Source organism: Lycium ferocissimum, chromosome 4 (genome assembly GCF_029784015.1).
Source record: "Lycium ferocissimum isolate CSIRO_LF1 chromosome 4, AGI_CSIRO_Lferr_CH_V1, whole genome shotgun sequence".
Taxonomy (NCBI): domain Eukaryota; kingdom Viridiplantae; phylum Streptophyta; class Magnoliopsida; order Solanales; family Solanaceae; genus Lycium; species Lycium ferocissimum.
This window is the reverse complement of record NC_081345.1, coordinates 26,565,449-26,585,912: the sequence shown is the minus strand read 5'-3', so window position 1 is coordinate 26,585,912 and position 20,464 is coordinate 26,565,449. Positions and strand designations below refer to the sequence as shown.

The 20,464-nt window shown below is 37.2% G+C and overlaps 3 protein-coding genes across 4 annotated transcripts; 1 reads left to right on the top strand and 2 right to left on the bottom strand.

The window, feature by feature from the left end:
- Nucleotides 1-909: 909 nt before the first annotated feature.
- On the top strand, nucleotides 910-13,905 carry LOC132052010 (protein FAR1-RELATED SEQUENCE 6-like). Of its 2 annotated transcripts, none has more exons than XM_059443335.1 (3): nucleotides 910-1,187; nucleotides 2,776-2,896; nucleotides 11,816-13,905. In XM_059443335.1, exons 2-3 carry the CDS (start codon nucleotides 2,879-2,881, stop codon nucleotides 13,808-13,810), a joined length of 2,013 nt encoding a protein of 670 aa, XP_059299318.1. In that variant the 5' UTR covers nucleotides 910-1,187; nucleotides 2,776-2,878; the 3' UTR covers nucleotides 13,811-13,905. The 2 variants fall into 2 exon arrangements, with proteins under 2 accessions (XP_059299318.1, XP_059299319.1); XM_059443336.1 differs by lacking the exon at nucleotides 910-1,187 and adding an exon at nucleotides 1,405-1,539.
- On the bottom strand, nucleotides 4,276-5,431 carry LOC132052012 (agamous-like MADS-box protein AGL61). The gene has a single exon (XM_059443337.1). It carries the CDS (start codon nucleotides 5,202-5,204, stop codon nucleotides 4,671-4,673), a length of 534 nt encoding a protein of 177 aa, XP_059299320.1. The 5' UTR covers nucleotides 5,205-5,431; the 3' UTR covers nucleotides 4,276-4,670.
- A 990-nt stretch (nucleotides 13,906-14,895) lies between the features above and the next one.
- On the bottom strand, nucleotides 14,896-19,065 carry LOC132052009 (vesicle-associated membrane protein 711-like). The gene is made up of 4 exons (XM_059443334.1): nucleotides 18,805-19,065; nucleotides 16,633-16,823; nucleotides 16,069-16,232; nucleotides 14,896-15,331 (listed from the first exon to the last, which is right to left on the bottom strand). Exons 1-4 carry the CDS (start codon nucleotides 19,022-19,024, stop codon nucleotides 15,241-15,243), a joined length of 666 nt encoding a protein of 221 aa, XP_059299317.1. The 5' UTR covers nucleotides 19,025-19,065; the 3' UTR covers nucleotides 14,896-15,240.
- Between the last annotated feature and the right edge of the window lie 1,399 nt (nucleotides 19,066-20,464).

Below are 20,464 nucleotides of genomic sequence, written 5' to 3'. Positions count from 1 at the left end.
CCAACTTAAATAGTAGAAGAACTTTTATGCTCTATTAATTAAGAATTAAGGAAAACGGTCACAAATGACTTATTAGGAAAAGTTGAAAAAACCAAACGGATAGAAGTGGATGAAAAGGTGCAATTAAATAATTAAGAGGTGTAATTAAGCTAATTAATAGAGTGGCTTTTGAATTATTTAATAGATAGTATATTGATTTTAAAATGAGAGAAAATTCAAAAAAAGGAGAAAAAAGATAATTAGGTTTAGGCGGCAGAGCGCGCATCAAACTCGGTCTTGCTTTATTTTTATATTATATATAGATTGTTTACTTCTGGATCAAAAAATAAACAAGAATTAAGGGATCGTTTAGTACACGGACTAAATTATTTCGGTATTATAATTCTGGAATTATAATCCTGGGACTAATTTATCCCATCTGAAAGGTGGGATAAAATAATCCCAATTATGATGGGATAAGGTGGGATATCCCCATATTAGTTTTGGGTTTCATTTTATACTCTGTTTGGTATAAGATGTAAAATTATCCTGAGATAAATTTATATCTTGTACCAAACAGAGTATAAAATTAATATCAAACTTAATACTGGATATCCCACCTTATCCCGCATACCAGACGACCCATAAGGATATAGGTGACATTTGCTTAAGATTTTGCAAACTATTTTTTTTTTTTGGGATAAACTGACAGTTTTAACCCAAGAAAAAGGCCATAGTACTCCCTAAGTCCATTTGCAATTTGACCCTTTTCCGTAAATAAAATAATCATTTTACTGTATCACTCCTAATTGTTACCGTAAATCATCAAACATAATTTAAAGGTTGGGAAACTACTGACGATAACGAGTAAAAATGTATGTCTATTTTTAGCATACCGGATAAGTAAAACTAGAGGGAGGAACTGAAATGCTTCGAGGTGAGCAACGCGATATAGACAATATTCCAAGGATGTTGTTGCAAATATTAATTTTCCCAAATTCAAAGCCCTAACCCGATTTTGGTAGGGTGGGATCACAGCCACTCGCCACCGTTCGCCGGCGCGTGACTTGTCATCACTAGCCTGATTAGGAAATTGATAAGTTTCTGATTAACAGCTAAACTATAATTATCCACTTGAAGATGAACTAATGATGATTTTGGTTCAAATGATTAGAAAATTTGACTTCTTGTTGGGATTTCTTCTTAAGGTACAGCCTTTTATTCTTCTTTTTTTTTTTTTCTTTCTAATTTTATTTTTTATGCCTGATGATCATATACTTAATTGGACCTGTTTAACCATGAAAATTATTCACTTTTTTTCAAGATTTTTTTCTTCACTTTATTTAAAAATCAGTGTTTGGCCTTTGAAACACCTAAAACCCTATTTTCACTTTTTTTACCTTCAGTACATTCAAACAACCAAATATTTTTTTTGCAAAAACTATAACCAAACACAACTCTATCTTCAACTTCAGAAATTCCAAATAAAGTGAAAAATATTTGGTTTCTATGGCCAAACACCTACTTATATTTTGGGGTGTACTTTATTTCCTTGAAATTGTAAGTTTGATATGGTTAGCTAAGTATTCATTTTCTTTTTAAACACTTAAACTCTAAATTGCTGAAATTTCTGGAAATAAATAAGAATTCATCAAAATGGACTTTGTCTGAAGTTCTTGAACTGTAGTTTTTCTGTTGATGATGTGTAATAAGTATCTTGCAGTTAGCACACTCTCCTTTAATTGTTTTATGGATTAATGACTTAGAAAATTTATGTTCAGTTATCGTTGATTCACGTTTTGTTTTTATTCAATTGACCTGTGTAGAATGTAACACTGATCTCAAACTCCTTAGTTTTCTTAGAAATCACAGGGCATAATTTTTTTTTTTATGACATGGGAACCCGCAGCAGCTACTCTTCGGGTGTGCACGGGGTAAAACCAGCTCCTGTGCAATAGCTCGTAAACCACACAGGAGAGGTGACCCGCACTAGGCAAGCCCCGTGCGACGAGCTCGACCCAAAAAAAAGGGCATAATTATATAAGATATGGTTTTACATCCTTCATCAATTAACCCAATTCGATCATTATTGAGCTATGGAAAACAGGCTTTGGTTGTGTCTCTTTATGAGCTTTGCCATTATTCTTGTTAATGTATGTTTTTTATAAGAAGGGATTCTTCTTATTGAAGTGTCTTTTAGCATATGTTTTATTTCAGGGGGTGGAAACGGAGCAGTTTGGGGTTGAGGTATAGTGTTGATTGGTGGTGGGTATGTTGACTATCAGTTTGACTAAGGAAAACCCATTGATCAGCCGTTAAATTACATGAAAGTGTGAAGTACGTGGTCTTTATTTGTCCATATAAAAAGGAGAGAAAGGAAAATAGGTGTTAGTGAGTGATCATGCTGAGGCAGATCCCAGAACGCTGAATGATCTCATTGGAAGATTTTCAGGCTTCTATTGCAAAAGATACTATTTCATGTTTGTTCGGTGTTAGCTGCTGCAATTGTAGTGTTACTTTTGGAAGATCAGGACTAACAAGTTGGCTCTTGTACCTCAAATATCATCTTCCTTAGTGCCAAAAGCACCTCTGCTTCTCTTTTTCATGCTACTCTGACTGATTTAGACCTTTCTTGTCTCCCACTAACATGTTTTTATTTTCACTACTATTTTATGAGTCTAGCAAATTGGTCACGTTTGTTTTCTGCACCCCATACTCGTGCAAGAACTAGTTGAATCATATGTAAGATTTTATAGTGTAGTGTTTTTCTCATGACGTGGAGATTTGTTTTTTCAGGTTAAGATGGTAGCGGCTCTCTTTTGACTATCAAGATGAGAATTCTAATGTCAAAATCAATGAGAATCTCGCGGCTTTTCTATCTTGCACTCCGTCATAGTTGATGAAGAATCTGAAACTGGTATGAAACCGATATTTTCATAAAGTGCTTTTTGACACTGTGGCGATATCAATCAATCTACTATCTTCAAGTCCTAATAAGTTGGTGTCCGTTTTATGAATTCTATATCCATTCCACTCAAATCAGGCCCATTTCATTCTAATACTGGGAAAAATTCTGTTTTTTTTTACACTAAACAGTCCTGATTTTAGTATGCAATAAAATCATAAAGCGTGTGACATAAATCATTCTACTGAGACCTATTTTAATCAACTAATCACAAGTCAAACTTTATCATATCAACTACTAAACAGGCATTTGAAAACCAAGAGAACTATATCTCGTGATATGTCATAATGCGTGTATATTAATGTTATTCGTCTAGATATGTCTTGATTTATTGTGAAGGAACATAACACAAAAGATGAATCTACATAAAACATGAATTGAGATACATTCTAACATGTAACTGCATTACACAAAAGGGTAAGGCTTACTTCCAGCACTATCATCGGCCATAAGAGGACAGTGAGTCCATCAGTGCGTTTAACATGGAAAATATATCGATCTTGTGATTATGACACGTTTGAACCTTTATTCCTTGGGATTTTCTCCAGAATTTGCCTCGCGATTGTGCTTGCGGTCATCGACGTCCCTCTCTGCTCCCCCAGTAAATTATGAAGTTTCCCAAGGTAATATGTGTGGCACGAAAGAAGCCAAAGATTGTTTCAAAGCAGAACCAAGGCTGAGGAAGTCATTCTTATAAGAATTATCCAAGAAATCTATTCCAGAGCTAATATATTTAGGCCTCATTTGTTTGCACTTAATGAAGGTCTAGGCCATGAAGTGCATTTATTTACATTAAGATTTAAGTACTTATTTGGTCTGAATAGGTCTTGAACAAAGTCAAGTTGGAATATCTGTATCACACTTTGATAGATATCCAGATTAGTATACGCATGGCAAATGTTGCTAAGAGGAGATGATGCTAGGTAGCTGATGTACTTTTAGTTTCTGGAGCATGATGTCCAGGCCAAAAAAACTACTGTTCTTTTTTTCTTTTTCTTTTTTTAAATAAGGTAACATTAGTTCTTTCGTGGTTTCTTCTTGAACTGTAAATATCTTTACTTTGGTAATGAAGTTCTTTACCAAAAAAAGATATTTTTACTTATTTATTTAGATCTACATCAACACCTCCTCCATATGTTAGCCTGATTCTCTTTGGTTGGGCCAAATGTATTAAAATATTTTATTGGTAAAATCCAAAACTAAGTTATCCGTCTAATGTAATACCATAAAAGTATAAGAACACCTTTAACTAGGTTGGATTTTTCATGTGATATTTATAAGGAATACAAATTATTACTTAGAGATTACGGGTGGATGTAGCTAGGGTATATGTTACGGGTTTATCCAATTAAGTAGTTTTAACTCAAACCTTTTAATGTGTTAAAAAAAATTTAATCAAATAAGTATAAATAATCGATTTCGGCCTCAGAAAATCAAATGGACTGCAATAGAATCCTGAACTCCTACACATAAAGTTCAAATCATAGAGCCACCTATATAAGAGACCTACTAGCTTATACACGTATGAGATAACAATTTTAATAACTATATCAAATATTATTAATGGAAATCATAGCAGAGTGCAGGGTTGTAGCATCATTGAAATAAAATAGAAAAGAACAAAAAATCAACACCTCAATAACATAAAATTGAACTTTTCTAGGGTTTCACCGATATTTCCATAAGTGATAACTTAGGATGATTCATCGGCAATTTGAATTTTGTATCAAACTTCACATCCCAATGAGGTTGAAGCTCCATTTTCCAATTGGTTCAAACGATAGTTCATATTGAACCTAGCGGCAGTTAACCAAGCTTCAAACTTGGTCACTTCATCTGGATTGAGCTGCTCAATTGACTCCCACCAACCTCTCTGTCTAGTTTCTGCAACCTGGTCATAGAATTTTGTTTGACCAACTGCAACATCTTTTATGGTATCCAATTCTTCAAGCCTGTTGTTGAGTTGTTTCACTGTATTTCGAGCATGAGCCGCGACTATGCCAGTAGTTCCGCTTAACTGCATATCTGGATTTTGAAAACGAGAAACGATCGCATCAGTTGTAGGGTGAAAAAAAGAATACGGCTTACCAGAAGGCGAAAACAGTATCATTGCAATGTCAACATCGCATTCTGTGACAAGTTCGCTAGCCTTTTTGTACAAACCCTTACGACGCTTTGAGAATGTAGTATATCGGTCATCTTGTTTTTCTATTTTTTTCATTGGTATCTTTTGACGACCTCTAGTCTTCTTACTCACCATGGCTAAATTTGTAAGGAGAATAGTTAAAATATTATTGAAGAAACGTTTTCAAGAAATGATACTTACGAGAAGAGCAATGTCACGACTATTTATATGCATAAAGTATTTCATCAGAACAGTAGTTGAATTTTTAGCCAAATATTATAATGGAAAGCAATCCTTTCATCATAGTAATAATTAGGAAATGAAATCAATTTTATGCTTAAAATATGTTTTACATGTCAACCATATCAACAAAATCTAAAGTTTTAAGTTAAACAGGTAAGTATTTTAATATACTCATGAAATTTACCAAGTTTGGGTTAGCAAATCTGAATATAATTTGAAGCAACACCAACTACATACCAAAATATTTTAAGTTTTTTGTATAAGAAGCAAAATCAAAATCTTCATTTGCATTAACAAAAATAATTCTAAAGGTTAACCAGAAATAGGAAACTATCTTAATGTTCTTTCAGAAATTTATCAACTTCAGATGGACAATAACGAACAACTAATTATAATTCGGAATGATATAAATTGCAGGTAAAAAAAATTGACATTTTACAGCAAAATCAAATCCTTCACATATTTTAACATCAAATAGACATTAAATTGAATAGGATCCGAAATCTAACTTGAATAGGTAAACGTTTTAATGAAATACAACAATAGAAAATCAATTTTCCATGTGTATTTGTTGAAGAATGAAAAAGTCCCACATAGGTGATTAATGAGATTGGGTGGTCTCCTTATATGCGCTTGGGTAATCCCTCCCTTCATGAGCTAGCTTTTGGGGTTGAGTTAGGCCCACGATCCATTTTTTTACATGGTATCAGAGCAGGACCCATTTTACTCTATGTTGGGCCCCTATATTAAATTGCCCACGCACCAGATGTCTAGGCCTGGGTGTGAGGTGGGGTGTTGAAGAATGAAAAAGTCCCACATTGGTGTTTAATGAGATTGAGTGGTCTCCTTATATGGACTGGGGCAATCCTCCCCTGCGAGCTATCTTTCGGGGTTGAATTAGGACCATGATCCATTTCTTTAAAGTATTAACATTAATGATGGTAGATTATGGTCATGTTCTTGGTGGGACGGGGGTTAGGTTTAGGGGTGGTAAGGGTTAAAAGGGAGCTCGTAGGGCGAGAGTAGGATCTTGGAACATAGGGACGTTATCGGGGGAAGTCCATAGATCTAGTGAAGATTCTCAAGAAGAGAAGGACTAATATAGCTTGGGTCCAGGAATCCAAATGGGTAGGAGCTAAGGCACGGGATGTGGACGGGTATAAGTTGTGGTTCTCAAGAGGCTCGACGAGGAGGAAGGGGTAGGCATCTTAGTTGAGGAAGAGAGCTAAAGGATCAAGTGGTAGAGGTTAGGGGGGTAAATGATAGGATGATGTCGATTAAGTTAGACGTTGGAGGGTTCACTTTGAACATTATTGGTCCATATGCGCCGCAAGCGGGCTTGGCCGAAGAGGACAAGAAGCGCTTTTGGTAGGTTTTGGACGAGGTGGTGCGAGGTATTCCGCTAAGTGAGAAGATATTCATAGGAGGGGATTTCAATGGACACATCGGGTCGACGGCGAGGGGTTATGATGATGTGCATGGAGGTTTTGGATTCGGGGACAACAATGAAAGAGGAGTCACACTGTTGGACTTCACGAGAGCTTATGGGTTGGTGGTAGCCAATTCAAGTTTTTCGAAGAGGTAGGAGCACCTGGTAACCTTTCGTAGCACATTGGCTAAGACTCGGATAGATTATTTGCTCCTTAAGAAAGATGATAAAGGTCCCTGTAAAGACTGTATGGTTATCCCGAGTGAGAGTCTTACGACCCAACATATGGATTTAGAGATCAAGAGCAGGAAGAAGAAGAGGGTTGTGGATGATCGGCCAAGGATTAAATGGGGCTAACTTGACTATGCTAGTGCCTTGGAGATCGGGGAGAAGCTGACGGCGATGGAGGCTTGGGGGAGTAATGGGGATGCGACTAGTATGTGGCGCAAGACTGCTAGTTGCATTAGGGAAGTGGCTAGAGAGGTGCTGGGGTCCCTAGAGGTAGTTTTTTGTAGGCATCGAGGCGATTGGTGCTGGAACAGAGAAGTTCAAGGGAAGGTGGAAGCAAAAAAAGTGGCGTATACGAGGCTAGTAGAAAGCAAGGACGACGAGGAAAAACAGACGAATAGGGAAAGGTATAAGATGGCGAAGGAGGAGGCAAAGTTAGCAGTTGCTGCGGCAAAAACAACAGCCTTTGAAGGTCTGTATGTAGAACTTGGTTCAAGTCACGGGCCCTTCCCTCTCTCGCCTTGGCCAGCCTATACAACATCTTTTTTGAAACTAAAATTTGTTTAAAAAAAGTTGTACAGAATTGCCAAGGCGAGAGAGGGGAGGGCCCGTGACCTGGACCAAATGAAGTGCATCAATGATGAGGAAGAACAAGTACTGGTAGAGGAGGCTTTCATTAGATAGAGATGGCAGTCATACTTCCATAACTCCTGAACGAAGAGAGGGATAGAGACATTGTATTGTGGGAGTTGGAGCAGTCAAGGAGGCATTGCGATTTTGGATACTATAGGGGTATTAAGGTTGAGGAGGTTAGGGGTGCTCTTCGTAGGATGAGCAGAAGAGCAACTAGGCCAAACGAAATTCCGGTAGAATTTTGGAAGAGCGCAGGTAGGACAGGGGAAGAGCAACTGGATTGCTTAATGTCGTATTTAAGACGGCAAGAATGCCTGACGAATGGAGGTGGAGTACGATGATTCTGTTGTACAAGAACAAGGGGACATCCGGAGGCGCTGACAACTATGGGGGTATCAGGCCTTTCGCCACACTATGAAAGTTTGGGAAAGGGTTGTGGAGATGAGGGTGAGGAGAAGCGTATCTATCTCCGAGAACCAGTTCGAATTCATGCCAGGATGCTCGACTACGGAGGCCATTCATCTTGTGAGGAGATTGATGGAGCAATATAGAGAGAAAAAGGAGGACTTACACATGGTGTTCATCGACCTAGAATAGGCATACGACAGAGTCCCGAGGGAGGTTCTACGGAGATGCTTGGAGGCTGAGGGACTTTGTGGCGTACGGCTGGGGCAATCGAAACGTGTATTATAGAGCCGAAGGCAAGTGAGGACAGTGAGAGGTGACTCGGAACACTTTTCGGTTATGATGGGGTTGCATCAGGGATCGGCTCTGAGCCTTGATTGATGAGACTCACAGTGGAGTTAACGCTAAGCTGGAGGTTTGGAGACATACCCAGGAGTCTAAAGGGTTCAGATTGAGCAAGTTGCAAGACATAATACTAAGAGTGCAAGATCAGTGATATAGCACAGGAGGCTGGAGTAGAAGTGCGGCTTAATGCCCAGGTCATTCCAAAGAGAGGAAGCTTTAAGTATCTTGGGTCTATTATCCAAAGAGATGGGGATATTGATGATGATGTCACTCATCGTATTGGTGCTGGGTGAATGAAATGGAGGCTTGCGTCCAGTGTCTTGTGTGATAAGAAGTTGCCACTAAAATTTAAAGGCAAGTTCTACAAAGTGGTGGTTAGACCTACTATGTTGTATGTAGCGGAGTGTTGGCCAGTCAAGAAAGCTCACGTTCAAAAGATGAAAGTTACGGAGATGAGGATGTTGCGTTGGATGTGTGGCCACACGAGGAGAAATAAGATTAGAAACAAAGATATCCGAAACAAAGTGGGAGTGGCATCGGTGAAAAACAAGGTGCGGAAAGCGAGGCTGAGATGGTTCGGGCATGTGACGAGGAGATACGCGGATGCTCCAGTGCGGAGGTGTGAGAGGTTGGGTATGGATGGCTTTTGGAGAGGTAGAGGTAGGCCGGAGAAGTATTGGGGAGAGGTGATAAGACAGGACATGGCTTTGTTTCAGCTTACCGAGGACATGACCTTAGATAGGAGGTTGTGAAGGACATGGATTAGAGTAGAAGGCCAGTAGGTAGTAGAGTGTTGTCTCGCTAGTGGTTGTAGTATTACTCATGTAGTTTCTTGCACTTCGATGTTTGTTATTATCTATTGTTTCTTGTACTGCTTGTAGTTCCTTTTTCATATGCTTTGACATGGCTTCTTCACTTCCGTTATTTCTTTTTCTGCATGTTTGGAGTTCCTTTTCTTGAGCCGAGGGTCTAGCGGAAACCACCTCTCTACCTCTCAAGGTAGGGGTAAGGTCTGCGTACACTCTACCCTCTCTAGACCCCACTTGTGAGACTATACTAGTATGTTGTTGTTGTTGGATTAACATTAACCAAATATGAAATTTGCTTTAGTTGGAACATGTTTAACATGCTTGTTAGAAGTGTGAATGTAATTAGAAGGGAACAACTAGAGGTGGATTCAAAATTTAAGTTCTATGAGTTCAACTATGGTTTTTAGTATTGAGCCCATTATAATTTTTAAGTTTTGGATTCATATCTACTATTTGTTGCACATTTCACGGATTTTTACACATAAAAATATGATCTATGTTGAAAGTAATGGGTTCAGATGAACTTAATAATTATACTCTGCATCCACCTCTGGGAACAATATTTTTTGAGGAAATTTTAAAAATGCATTTACTAAATGAAGATATGAAAAATATTACTTGACTAGGTAAGTATTTTAATGTACTCAGTACTCACTAATTTTATTAGGCACAATTTTACTAATGTCAATATATTGACGGTGAAAGGGTTCCAGTTCAATAAAAAGATTTCTTTTCTTAATGCTTGAATAATGTTAAATTTTATGCGACATCTAGACAAATTAAAAAACGTGACAACTCATCCCCACTTTAAATGGGTCTAGCCTCGTCTCTAATACATTTTGAAACGTGGAATTAGTTGAAGGAGTTAAGTTAATCCGTGCCATATTGTGTTTTTAGGTGTATCTATAAAAGACTAAATTTGATCTTGCAGAACATGTGAACACAAGCAGGAAGTTCACATATAAAAAACCTGGTTACGTATGCTGGGAAACATTGTTAGCTAGAGTCAGGCCCTTAAGTTGCAATCTGACATCTTGTCGAGCATATTTCTGATGAGTGCATAGTGAATTGAGGTTTTATTGTTCAGTTTATATTTATTGCCTTAAACATTTCTGATTTGCTAACCCTCATCTTTTTCGTCATTCTTCGTCCGAACTAACTTATATTTATATTCTGGCTTACCCGCAAGGGTGGTTCAATTGGTTGAGCATAGGGCTTTCATAATGGAGGTCTCAGGTTCGAAACCCCCTGCCTACGACAACAGGAGATTTGCCTTCTGGGATGAGGTCGTCGCACGGGGTTTGCCTAGTGCGGGTTACCTCTCCTGTATGGTTGCGAGCTATTGCACAGGAGTTGGGTTTACCCTGTGCGCACCCGAAGGGTAGCAGCTGCGGGTTCTCATGTCATCAAAAAAAAAAAAAAATAAATAAATAAATTATATTCTGGCTTATGCCGGCAGGATGGGTGGATTTCGTACAAAATAAAGTATACCTACTACCTATGCATTTGGTTCAAGTAATAAGATTATACCTTGGTGGAAAATGTGTTTGATTATGTTATATCTCGAATAGTCTAAGAATATAACGATGTCTTTGCGCGTAAATAAAGATTTTTCCTAGAGTCTCCTTGGAGATGTGGGAAGACTGGGTTTCTCTCTGTTCTCAGTGCATATGCATGTATTTTTGGGGCATATTGCTGTCGCTGTAGACGTGCTTGGATAAGTTGAAGCAATTTGTTTGCTAAACAAGGATGCAAAAAATGTAACTGGCTGATGCGTGTCATATGCAAAGGAAATTGGTGTCATAAGAAAAGCCCTCTGTTATGGGACTTGAGTCCCACATTGATATTGCAATGTGCTAATGTGGGATTTATATAGCCTCGGGCTCTCCCACCTCAATAGCTAGCTTTTGGGGTGTGGTTTTCCTCTGGGTTGTATCAATGGTATCAGAGCCACTCACCGCACTCCGTGCCCACCGTGTCATGGATGATGACTCATAGTATTGCAATGTTCGCCTAGGGCTAGCAATGTCTAGCACACAACCTATCGTGGATGCCTGGGCACCTGACTCCTAAATGGCTATCTAGGAAAGGGCTATCCACTTGTGGTAGAGTAAAAACTACCGAGTGTGGAGCCATCAAGTATGACAGGTGCTGGTTTTTATGGTCAATGGCAAGGTATGGGACTTGAGTCTCACATTAATATTGCAATATGCTGATGTGGGATTTATATAGCCTTGGGCTCTCCCACCTCAATAGCTAGCTTTTGGGGTGTGGTTCACTCTGGGTTGTCTCATCCTTTTTCCGATCATTCTTGCAATTTTTTCTCTTTCTTCATACATTTTAGTTTTAGTACTTGCCAATGTTATCTTGATTTCAATTAAACCCGTCAAACTCTGACCTCCTTTTAAATCCCAATACCACGTCATTTTGAACTCAATCTATTGAGCTCTTTGAAGGGTTGAAGACGCCAAGTGATCTATCATGTGCTCTTTAAGTTTTTTTTTTTTTGGATATATTTACTGTATTTGAAACTTTCCCTCCTTCCAAAATGGACTATTGTATTTGAAAGGTTGCAACTGATTCAGAAAGAGAGCATTTTGTTTTTTTACTTCTTGTGAAAACATCTCCGTGCTGATTTCAATTCCATGTTTCAGATGGAGGCAGTTTGTCTTAACAGTGAACCAGTGTTTGATGACTGTGAAGAATTTGAGGATGGAGAAGACTATTCTGTGGTGGAACATGATAATGAAAAAGATTCAAAGAAAGAGTACCCACAACCCACGGTCGGTCTGGAATTTGGGTCTTTCGATGAAGCTTATGATTTTTATAACATGTATGGAAAGGAACAAGGATTTGGTATTAGAGTGAGCAACTCCTGGTTTAGATCAAAAAGGAAAGAAAGGTATAGAGCGAAACTTAGCTGCAGTAATGCAGGTTTCAAGAAGAAAAGTGGAGCAAATCACCCTAGGCCAGAAACAAGAACTGGTTGTCCTGCAATGCTAGTAATTAAGCTTGTGGACTCAAAAAGATGGAGAATTGTTGAAGTCCAGCTTCAGCATAATCATACAGTAAGCCCAGAGATCAGACGGTTCTACAAGTCACACAAGAAAATGATTCTTGCTGCCGGAAAGCAGCAGGAATTGACACCTGTTACAGAAGTACATACCATTAAGTTATACCGCACATCTATTGATGCTGGATTTCAAGAAGTCGAGGAAACAGATAGTCGGCTTCCTGTTGATACCTCAAAGCATTTGGAGCTTAAAGAGGGGGATGCCCATGCATTGTATAATTATTTTTGTCGTATGAAGTTGACAAATCCAAACTTCTTTTATCTGATGGATCTTGATGATGAAGCATGCCTGAGAAATGTGTTCTGGGCTGATGCTAGGTCTAGGGCTGCTTTCAACTACTTCTCTGATGCAGTTGCAATCGATACAACAAGCTTGAGGAACAAATATGAAATTCCTCTAATTTCTTTTGTCGGAGTAAACAATCATGGACAACCTGTTTTGCTGGGATGTGGTTTTCTTGGACATGATTCAGTAGAGTACTTTATTTGGATGTTGAAATCATGGCAAACATGTATGTTGGGGAGACATCCACAAGTTATTCTAACTGATCAGTTAAAACCATTGCAAATTGCAGTTTCTAAGGTTTTCCCTCAAGCTCGTCATTGTTATTGTTTATCATATATCATCCAGCGTGTTCCTGAGAAGTTGGGAGGATTGAAGGGATATGAGTCTATCAAGGCGCAACTGTATAAAGCAGTTTATAATTCCTTGAAGATCACTGAGTTTGAAAGTTCGTGGGGTCAGATGATAAGTCAGCATGGACTCAAGGACAATAAATGGCTTCAATCATTGTTCGAAGATCGTGAAAAATGGGTACCTGTCTATTTAAAAGATATTTCCTTCATGGGAATCATGCCAATAAAAGAAAGTGAGAGCTTTGGTGCATTTTTTGATAGTTATGTACATAAACACACTTCATTTAAAGAATTTGTTGATAAGTATGACCTAGCCCTGCAAAGGAAGCACCTGAAAGAAGCAATGGCAGATATGGAGTCGAGAAGTTCAAGCTTTGAACTGAAAACAAAATGCAAATTTGAGCTGCAGCTCTCACGGATATTCACAAAGGAAATATTCAGGAAGTTCCAAACAGAAGTTGAGGGAATGTACTCTTGCTTTAACACAAGACAAGTAAACATTAATGGGCCGATAATGACATTTGTTGTCAAAGAACGAGTAGATGCCGAGGGAAGTGAGAAGGAGATCAGGCAGTTTGAGGTTCTCTATGAGACAACACAAGTGGAAGTACGATGTATATGCAGTTTGTTTAATTTTAAAGGCTACTTATGCAGACATGCGTTGAATGTACTTAATTATAATGGCGTGGAAAATATTCCATCAAAATACATCCTACCGCGCTGGTATAAAGATTATAAACGTAAGTTTCTAGTAGATTCTGGCCTTAGTCATGTTGATGTGAATAATTCTGTGGAATTGTATAATCATCTACATATACGTGTCATGCAAGTTGTTGAAGAAGGGGCACAATCCGAAGAGCATTACAAGGCTGTACTTCAAGAATTAGAAGCTTTATTGAACAGGTTTTCCCTTGTAGATGACAATTTAATTGCTCTGTAATATTTGACATGTAACATTCAGTGCACAATTGCAGTGCACCTTGTACAGAATATATATCACATGCCTTGATCATGGGTTTTGCCCCCTTTTTCACATACCCAAGAATCGAATTGTGGTAGTCTTTACTTTACAGGACATTGTTGTTTATGTTACCTTAATAAACAAGGATGAATAATTCATTCACTAAAATGCTACTCTTGATGACACGATTACCCTTTACAGGTGAGTCCTGTGTTTTCTGTCAGCAGTAGAATACTAAATGTGTGCCATTAATCAATATTCGTAACATTTCAAATGGTCTGTTTTCAGATTAAAGTTGAAGGTGAAAGATGACATGCTTTCTCGCCTTCTCCAACTTTTTACTGCTTACAAGTAAGAATATGCTACTCTAGAAATTGTTACTTATGCATTCAAATATACCCCGTAAAAGTGTATACTTTTCCATCATTCGGCAAAGAGTTGAGTATATTAGAACACTAGAACACATGGAAATACACAAAAAAGAAATGTCCACTGTGTGAGTCCTCATTGTAGTTCAGAAGACTTTCATACTGATAACATGCAAGATCACATACAAAAGATCAATTTTTGACACTCTTTACTTCTATGTCTCCTTATCATTTCCAACACGTAAATTGAATATATACAATGCAAGCAAAAGTTCCTTACTCGTGGTCATGGAGATATAGAATAGCATTTTACAATTTTTGCATATCCATCATTTGATGCTCAAACAACTAACTAACAATTACATATCCAATTCAGCCTACGAACGAATATGCAAACGCGTGTTTCAAAGTGAAGGGCAATTTGAGATACCTTAATAGATTTGTCACCAGTGGAAAGGGCAGGGGCTTTAGTATACAGTTGAAGCAAAGTGGTTGCAGAGTTGGGAGGAATGACCTCACATAAGAAAACATATAAACATAAAGCAAACAACGACGCATATTTCAGCATAGACTGCACATTAAAAGATTATCAATATACATTTCAACACAGATATCAAGCCTAGAATCAATCATGTGTCATTTGACCCCTTCTGCAGAGTTGGGAGGAATGACCTCACATAAGAAAACATATAAACATAAAGCAAACAACGAAGCATATTTCAGCATAGACTGCACATTAAAAGATTATCAATATACATTTCAACACAGATATCAAGCCTATAATCAATCATGTGTCATTTGACCCCTTCATTTTCCTTACAGGAGCCAAAATTATAAATACAATATACATTCTCAAGCCAAGAGTTTTAGCTTGCTTATAAGCAAGAACTTCAAGCAATTAAATACATTTCAAGGATGAGATCCACGCCAAAATACACATCCAAGCTAAACCCCAAGATGAATTAAGTTCAAAAAATTGCAAAACAAGTGGACTACAATAAAAAGTTCCAGGACGAAGACGTGATGCTGATCCAGTAATCCTCACTTCAAACAACTTGGAAGTGTAAGCCCGTGACAAGCGAATGCCAAAACAACATAAATTATCACGAGGAGGAGGAATATCAGAGCCACCCTGCAAAAATCAAACATCATTATACAGAGCTGAGAAATTTTGAAGCTGGCGAGTTGTTAAATGTAATCAAGCTTGTAAACAATCATGAAGAACAAAATAAAGAAGTATCTTGCCTTGAGAGAGTAAGTATGGTATAAAACTATGAAATCTTCTGTATATATAGGATTCTATTGTTAGAATTGCTTCCTAAAATTCAACTGTTTAAGAACAGTTCAGCATAAGGAGAAGATAAATTGAAGATCCAAACATGCAGTAAAGGACAGCCATGAAAAATATGATGATGAGCGGCTCTTTTTTAGATGCAATGTGAAAGAAGAATTTTATCACAGGCTCCAGAGGCAACTTAGAAGTACAAGCAGATAAAACATCGTGAAACATATTATAAGGAAAAGGAATAACCAAATTAAGAAATCTATGAGAAAGCTTCATACTGATTAAATATTCAATATCTATCATCCTCACAACTTTGGACTTCCCAAAACCATGAAAAAGATATAGAATCTTGATTATTGAAGTTTCAAAATTTCTCTAAATCGATCCTGGAAGATGCCCTGTCCATTTTGTAAACCATTTTAGGTAGGATAGAGCAAAACTAGTTTCCCTGATGCCATATAACTTGCAACAATAAAGGATCTTCACATGTAACTCTTGAAAGAGCAAACCCACCCCCCACCACCCACCCAAAGGAAAAAGAAAACAAAGAAAGAGCTTCTGTCCAAGTAATGGAAACAACATACGTTAGTTTGACATTCCTCCACCATACGGTGCTTCTGAAACGGCGAGCCTGCTTTCTGAAGCGGAAAGTATTCCCTTGCATAGTAGCTGTTTTATCGACCAGCAATTCCAAACGATCACCTCTCTCTAGGACTTTATCGATATTCTCAATCATGACATTGCGCACCTGTTACATGCATGGCGCATACATCCTCAAACTTACTTAGTTAATGACAAAATATAATGGCTGGTAAACATGATTTGCTGCAGCTTCTAGTTTGTAGGATCTGACAAGTGAAATTATAAATATTGTATATCGCTGCTACTTGTCAATACAATAAGAGCTTCATTAAAGGAACATATAAATGACTACTGATGATCTCAAGGGAACCATATTGTATCAACCACCACGATTTATTATGTCTACCAATCATTATGTTTTACGCATGTTGATGAGGTAATTATGAGAAAATTCAGTCATGGCAGGCAATCACATCAAAAGGCGCATGCATCTTCAGATTGAGAAAATGTGGATTTTGCATGAGACATCATGTAGAACATAAGCTCCCTAAACATCGGTAACTGACCTGACTCATTTCACCCTTTAGCCTGTTTATTCTGTCTGCATTTGGATCACTAGAGTAGTATTCCATTTGCTGGCTAAGGACCCTTGAAAATTCATCATTCATACCGTAAGCTTGCGCAGACAGAACTGCCCGGCCATAGGTCCTCACAAATCTTTGGTGGATTTCTTCAAGAAATGCGAAAGGGATTCTCCCTGCAGAGGAATTTAGTATAGTAAAATATCGACAATATATGACAATCTTCCGAGGCAACATATCAAAAATGTAAAATGAAATTTGTGGGTCTAATAAAGAGTTATACCACACTATTGTAAATGTTCGAATTAAATTGAAAGGAGAAATCTGCATACTACTACAAATCTTTCTTTTTTCGCGAACAACTAACCAAAGTATAGTTACATGGTGTACTAGAAGATACAAAACCAAGGAAGAGATGCCAAAGTACAAGATATTAAAGTAGGGGATAACATATATATTCCCTAAGACAGAACAAAAATATGAATATATAAGTCAAGAAGAGCAAAATCACCAATGTTGCGGGATATGATTCAGTGATATTGTGAAATGACCCTGTAACTAAAGATCATAAGGCTGCTTAGAAAACAACAATCACTTTACAATTTTCTGTTTCTGTAATTTATAAAATGGCTTTAAGCCCAAGGATCGATTGGTGAGTCCTTGTGAGTTTAGTATATCCTTTCACCCACTCACTGAAGTATAGACTATAGTTATCTAAGACAACTGCAAGAATTTCGTGCAAACTCAGCTACATGTGAACAAGGTAGATCTTCACACAGAAAACAGCAGAATGACTATGAGATTGAATGGGATGCTATAAGCCTATAACTTGGTCCGATCAGCTGCTGATGAGTATCACATGTCAACAAGATTGTTTCTATCATTTTGGGTTTGAATTTAAAAGATATTTGGACAGTTTATGCATAGACAATCAAGCACCAATGGGTAAAACAGGAAAAACTATACGTTAAGGTAGAAGTATCTCATTCCTTCTCCTATCCATTAAGGGAAATTTTTGCTGACTACAACTGCATCGGGGACAATAACTGTCTATCCCCGTCCCTGTTGCTATCCATATATACATATTGCCCTTAATTTAACATCTAAAAGAGTGCTACATTAGGTCAGAAACTTTGAATAGGTTCCATATTATGATATTTGTAGGAATGACAAACACAATTTCTCCATAGGCTACTAGAAACTGGACTAAAAAGATATTTCTTCTATTAGAGAAATCTCAAGGGCACAATATAAAGACTTGGGCTACCAACATGAAATTGGCATTTCTAAACAAAGGCTCTCCTAATGTTGTCTTTCAACAGAAGTCATCTCCCAACTTCAATCCCTTTTTGATCAAGCAAAACCGCTACTCTGATCGTAAAAATATTAAAAATGGCTTGATCAGGTGTCAAGTTCCAGATGAAAAGGTCGATGTATCAAAAAAAAGACATCAGAAGTTAAAACGCCCAACAACCTACGTTTTCTAACACTATAAAGTGTTTTCTGACACTTCACGGCGTCATCAATCGATCAACTATCATCAATTCCAAATCAGTCAGGGTCCGTTTTATGAATTCTATATCCATTCCACTCAATTCAGGCCTTATTTCATTCAAATACTGGGAAAACGTCCGTCTTTCTGACACTACACAGTAAAGTATGAACATTTTTCTGGATTCAAGAGGTTGATAGCGGAAATATAAGCACTCCAACTCTACACCACAGTCATAAACGGCATGACATAAAACATGAAACAGAGACCTATTTTATCATATCAACTACCAAAACAAACACTTGAAAGCCAAAAGAATCATATGCTGATATATGTCAAAACGTGTCTAGATTAATAAGTATCTTTTTTGATAACCATGGTATCCTGGCTAGCTTGCACGCACCTCGAGTAATTCCACAGGATACCTGCCACCTCCCACCAGAGACAGGTATCAGGTAACTCAATCCACCAAGGCTAAGACAGATGGTAAGAAATCGCCTAGTGTTTTTGTCTCTGTCTAGATTAATATTATCTGTCCGTCTAGATATGTCCATATTAATTGTAAAGGTACATAACATCTAAAATGAACCAAAATAAACCTGAAATACAAATTCTAACATGTAACTGCACTAAATACTCTCAAAACAGAAAAGTGTAACGCTTACTTCCAGCACTATCATCAGCCATACAGAGGACAGTAAGTCCATCCGTCCGCTTGACATGGAAAATATACCGATCCTGCGAATACGACACGTTTGAATCATCATTATTCCCTGGTATTTTCTCCAATATCTGCCTCGCGATCGTGCTAGCATTCGTAGTCGTCCCGCTCTGCTCCGCCAACACCACCGATCCCCTCGCTACCAACGCGTAAAGTATCGCCATTTCTCTCTTCCTCTATGCACCTTTCTTCTTCTAAATATATATATACATACAACAATTATGTAAAAACTCGTAAGCTTACTGAATTATGTAAACATATATGTACACGTATGATTATGCATATGCTAATTTCATATTCTAGATCCGCCTTTATGATATAAAAAAAAATGTGAATAGATTATATATGAGTAGAGCGTTTACCTGTTGTTGGGGGAGGAAGAAGGCGATGAAGAGATGGAAAGCGGGATCTGAGGCGTTGGATTGGCCCACGCTTTCTCTTTTCAGACCTGTCAACTAACTTTATTACAAGACAGGCCCCACCATGATGGTTTGTTATAAGTACTTCTAAGGGGTCGTGTGGTTTAGGATTGGTTATTCTGGTGTTATTATTTTTTATTAATTATTTGGTTTGTTGTATTAGTATAATTTTAAGAAGAAGTTATTTATTTATAAAAATATCCTTAAATCTGGCTGGTAGAAAGAGGGTATTCATTTTCATTGTTTTATTCAGGAATTGTTAATTTCGGTACTATTATTTCATCTCCTGACAGGTGTAAGTTATACTGGGGATTGGTATTTAAGTTATGCAAGGATTAGTAATCAAATAAGGAATAAGACTACTAAATTTTTATCTCAAGACTATTTATGCTTGTACAACATACCAAACGTTCCTTTAAGATATTTTTCTAATAAAATAATTGCCTTGTTCTAATTATTTGAATTTAAAATTGACAAGCATGTGTTTGGATAATGTTTGAGTTGAATTTGGAGAAAAAGAATCTTTTGGAAGCAGCTATGATTGAAAACAGCTGTGAAAGTACGGGTGTTGTTGGCCATGAACTTTAAGAGAGTATTTGGCTAAATTCTAAGGGGTCGTTTGGTAGGTAGTTAAAATTATCCCGAGATTATAATTTTAGGATTAATTTATCTCATATGTTGGGATTATTTTATACCATCTAAAAGATGATATAAAATAATTTCAGTATAAGTGGGATAAGAAGGGATATCCCATCTCTTGGGATGGGATGAATTTTATACTTTATTTGGTACAAGGTATTAATTTATCCCAGGATAAATTTATACCTTCTACCAAACATAATACAAAAAATTAGTGCTGGAATATCCCAGCTTATACCATGCACCAAACGACCCCTAAGCTAATTAAGTTAGCTTTAAAATATTTTTCTTATCTATATATAAATTAAATGCTAATAAGAAAAAAATCATAAATTGGTTTACAACTTATACGTTTGTTTGATTGATCAGGACTTTTATGATTTTATCATTAATATCTTTAGTTATTTTCAAGATACACTTCCTAAAATATATTAATACTAAACTTTTGATTGTCTTTTTTTTTTTTTTTTTTTTTTTTTTGTACTCGAACTTTATCATGTAAAAATCCTTTTAAACTAATTTTGTAAATAACTTTAAGGACATTTT

Excerpts from the sequence above, each read along its gene's own strand:
- LOC132052012 (XM_059443337.1), bottom strand. The coding sequence starts at position 5,204 with ATGGTGAGTAAGAAGACTAGAGGTCGTCAAAAGATACCAATGAAAAAA.
- LOC132052009 (XM_059443334.1), bottom strand. The coding sequence starts at position 19,024 with ATGGCGATACTTTACGCGTTGGTAGCGAGGGGATCGGTGGTGTTGGCG. Across the intron at positions 16,824-18,804 it reads GGCTGATGATAGTGCTGGAA|GGAGAATCCCTTTCGCATTT; the intron begins GTAAGCGTTACA and ends ATTCCTCTGCAG. Across the intron at positions 16,233-16,632 it reads TAAAGGGTGAAATGAGTCAG|GTGCGCAATGTCATGATTGA; the intron begins GTCAGTTACCGA and ends TGCATGTAACAG.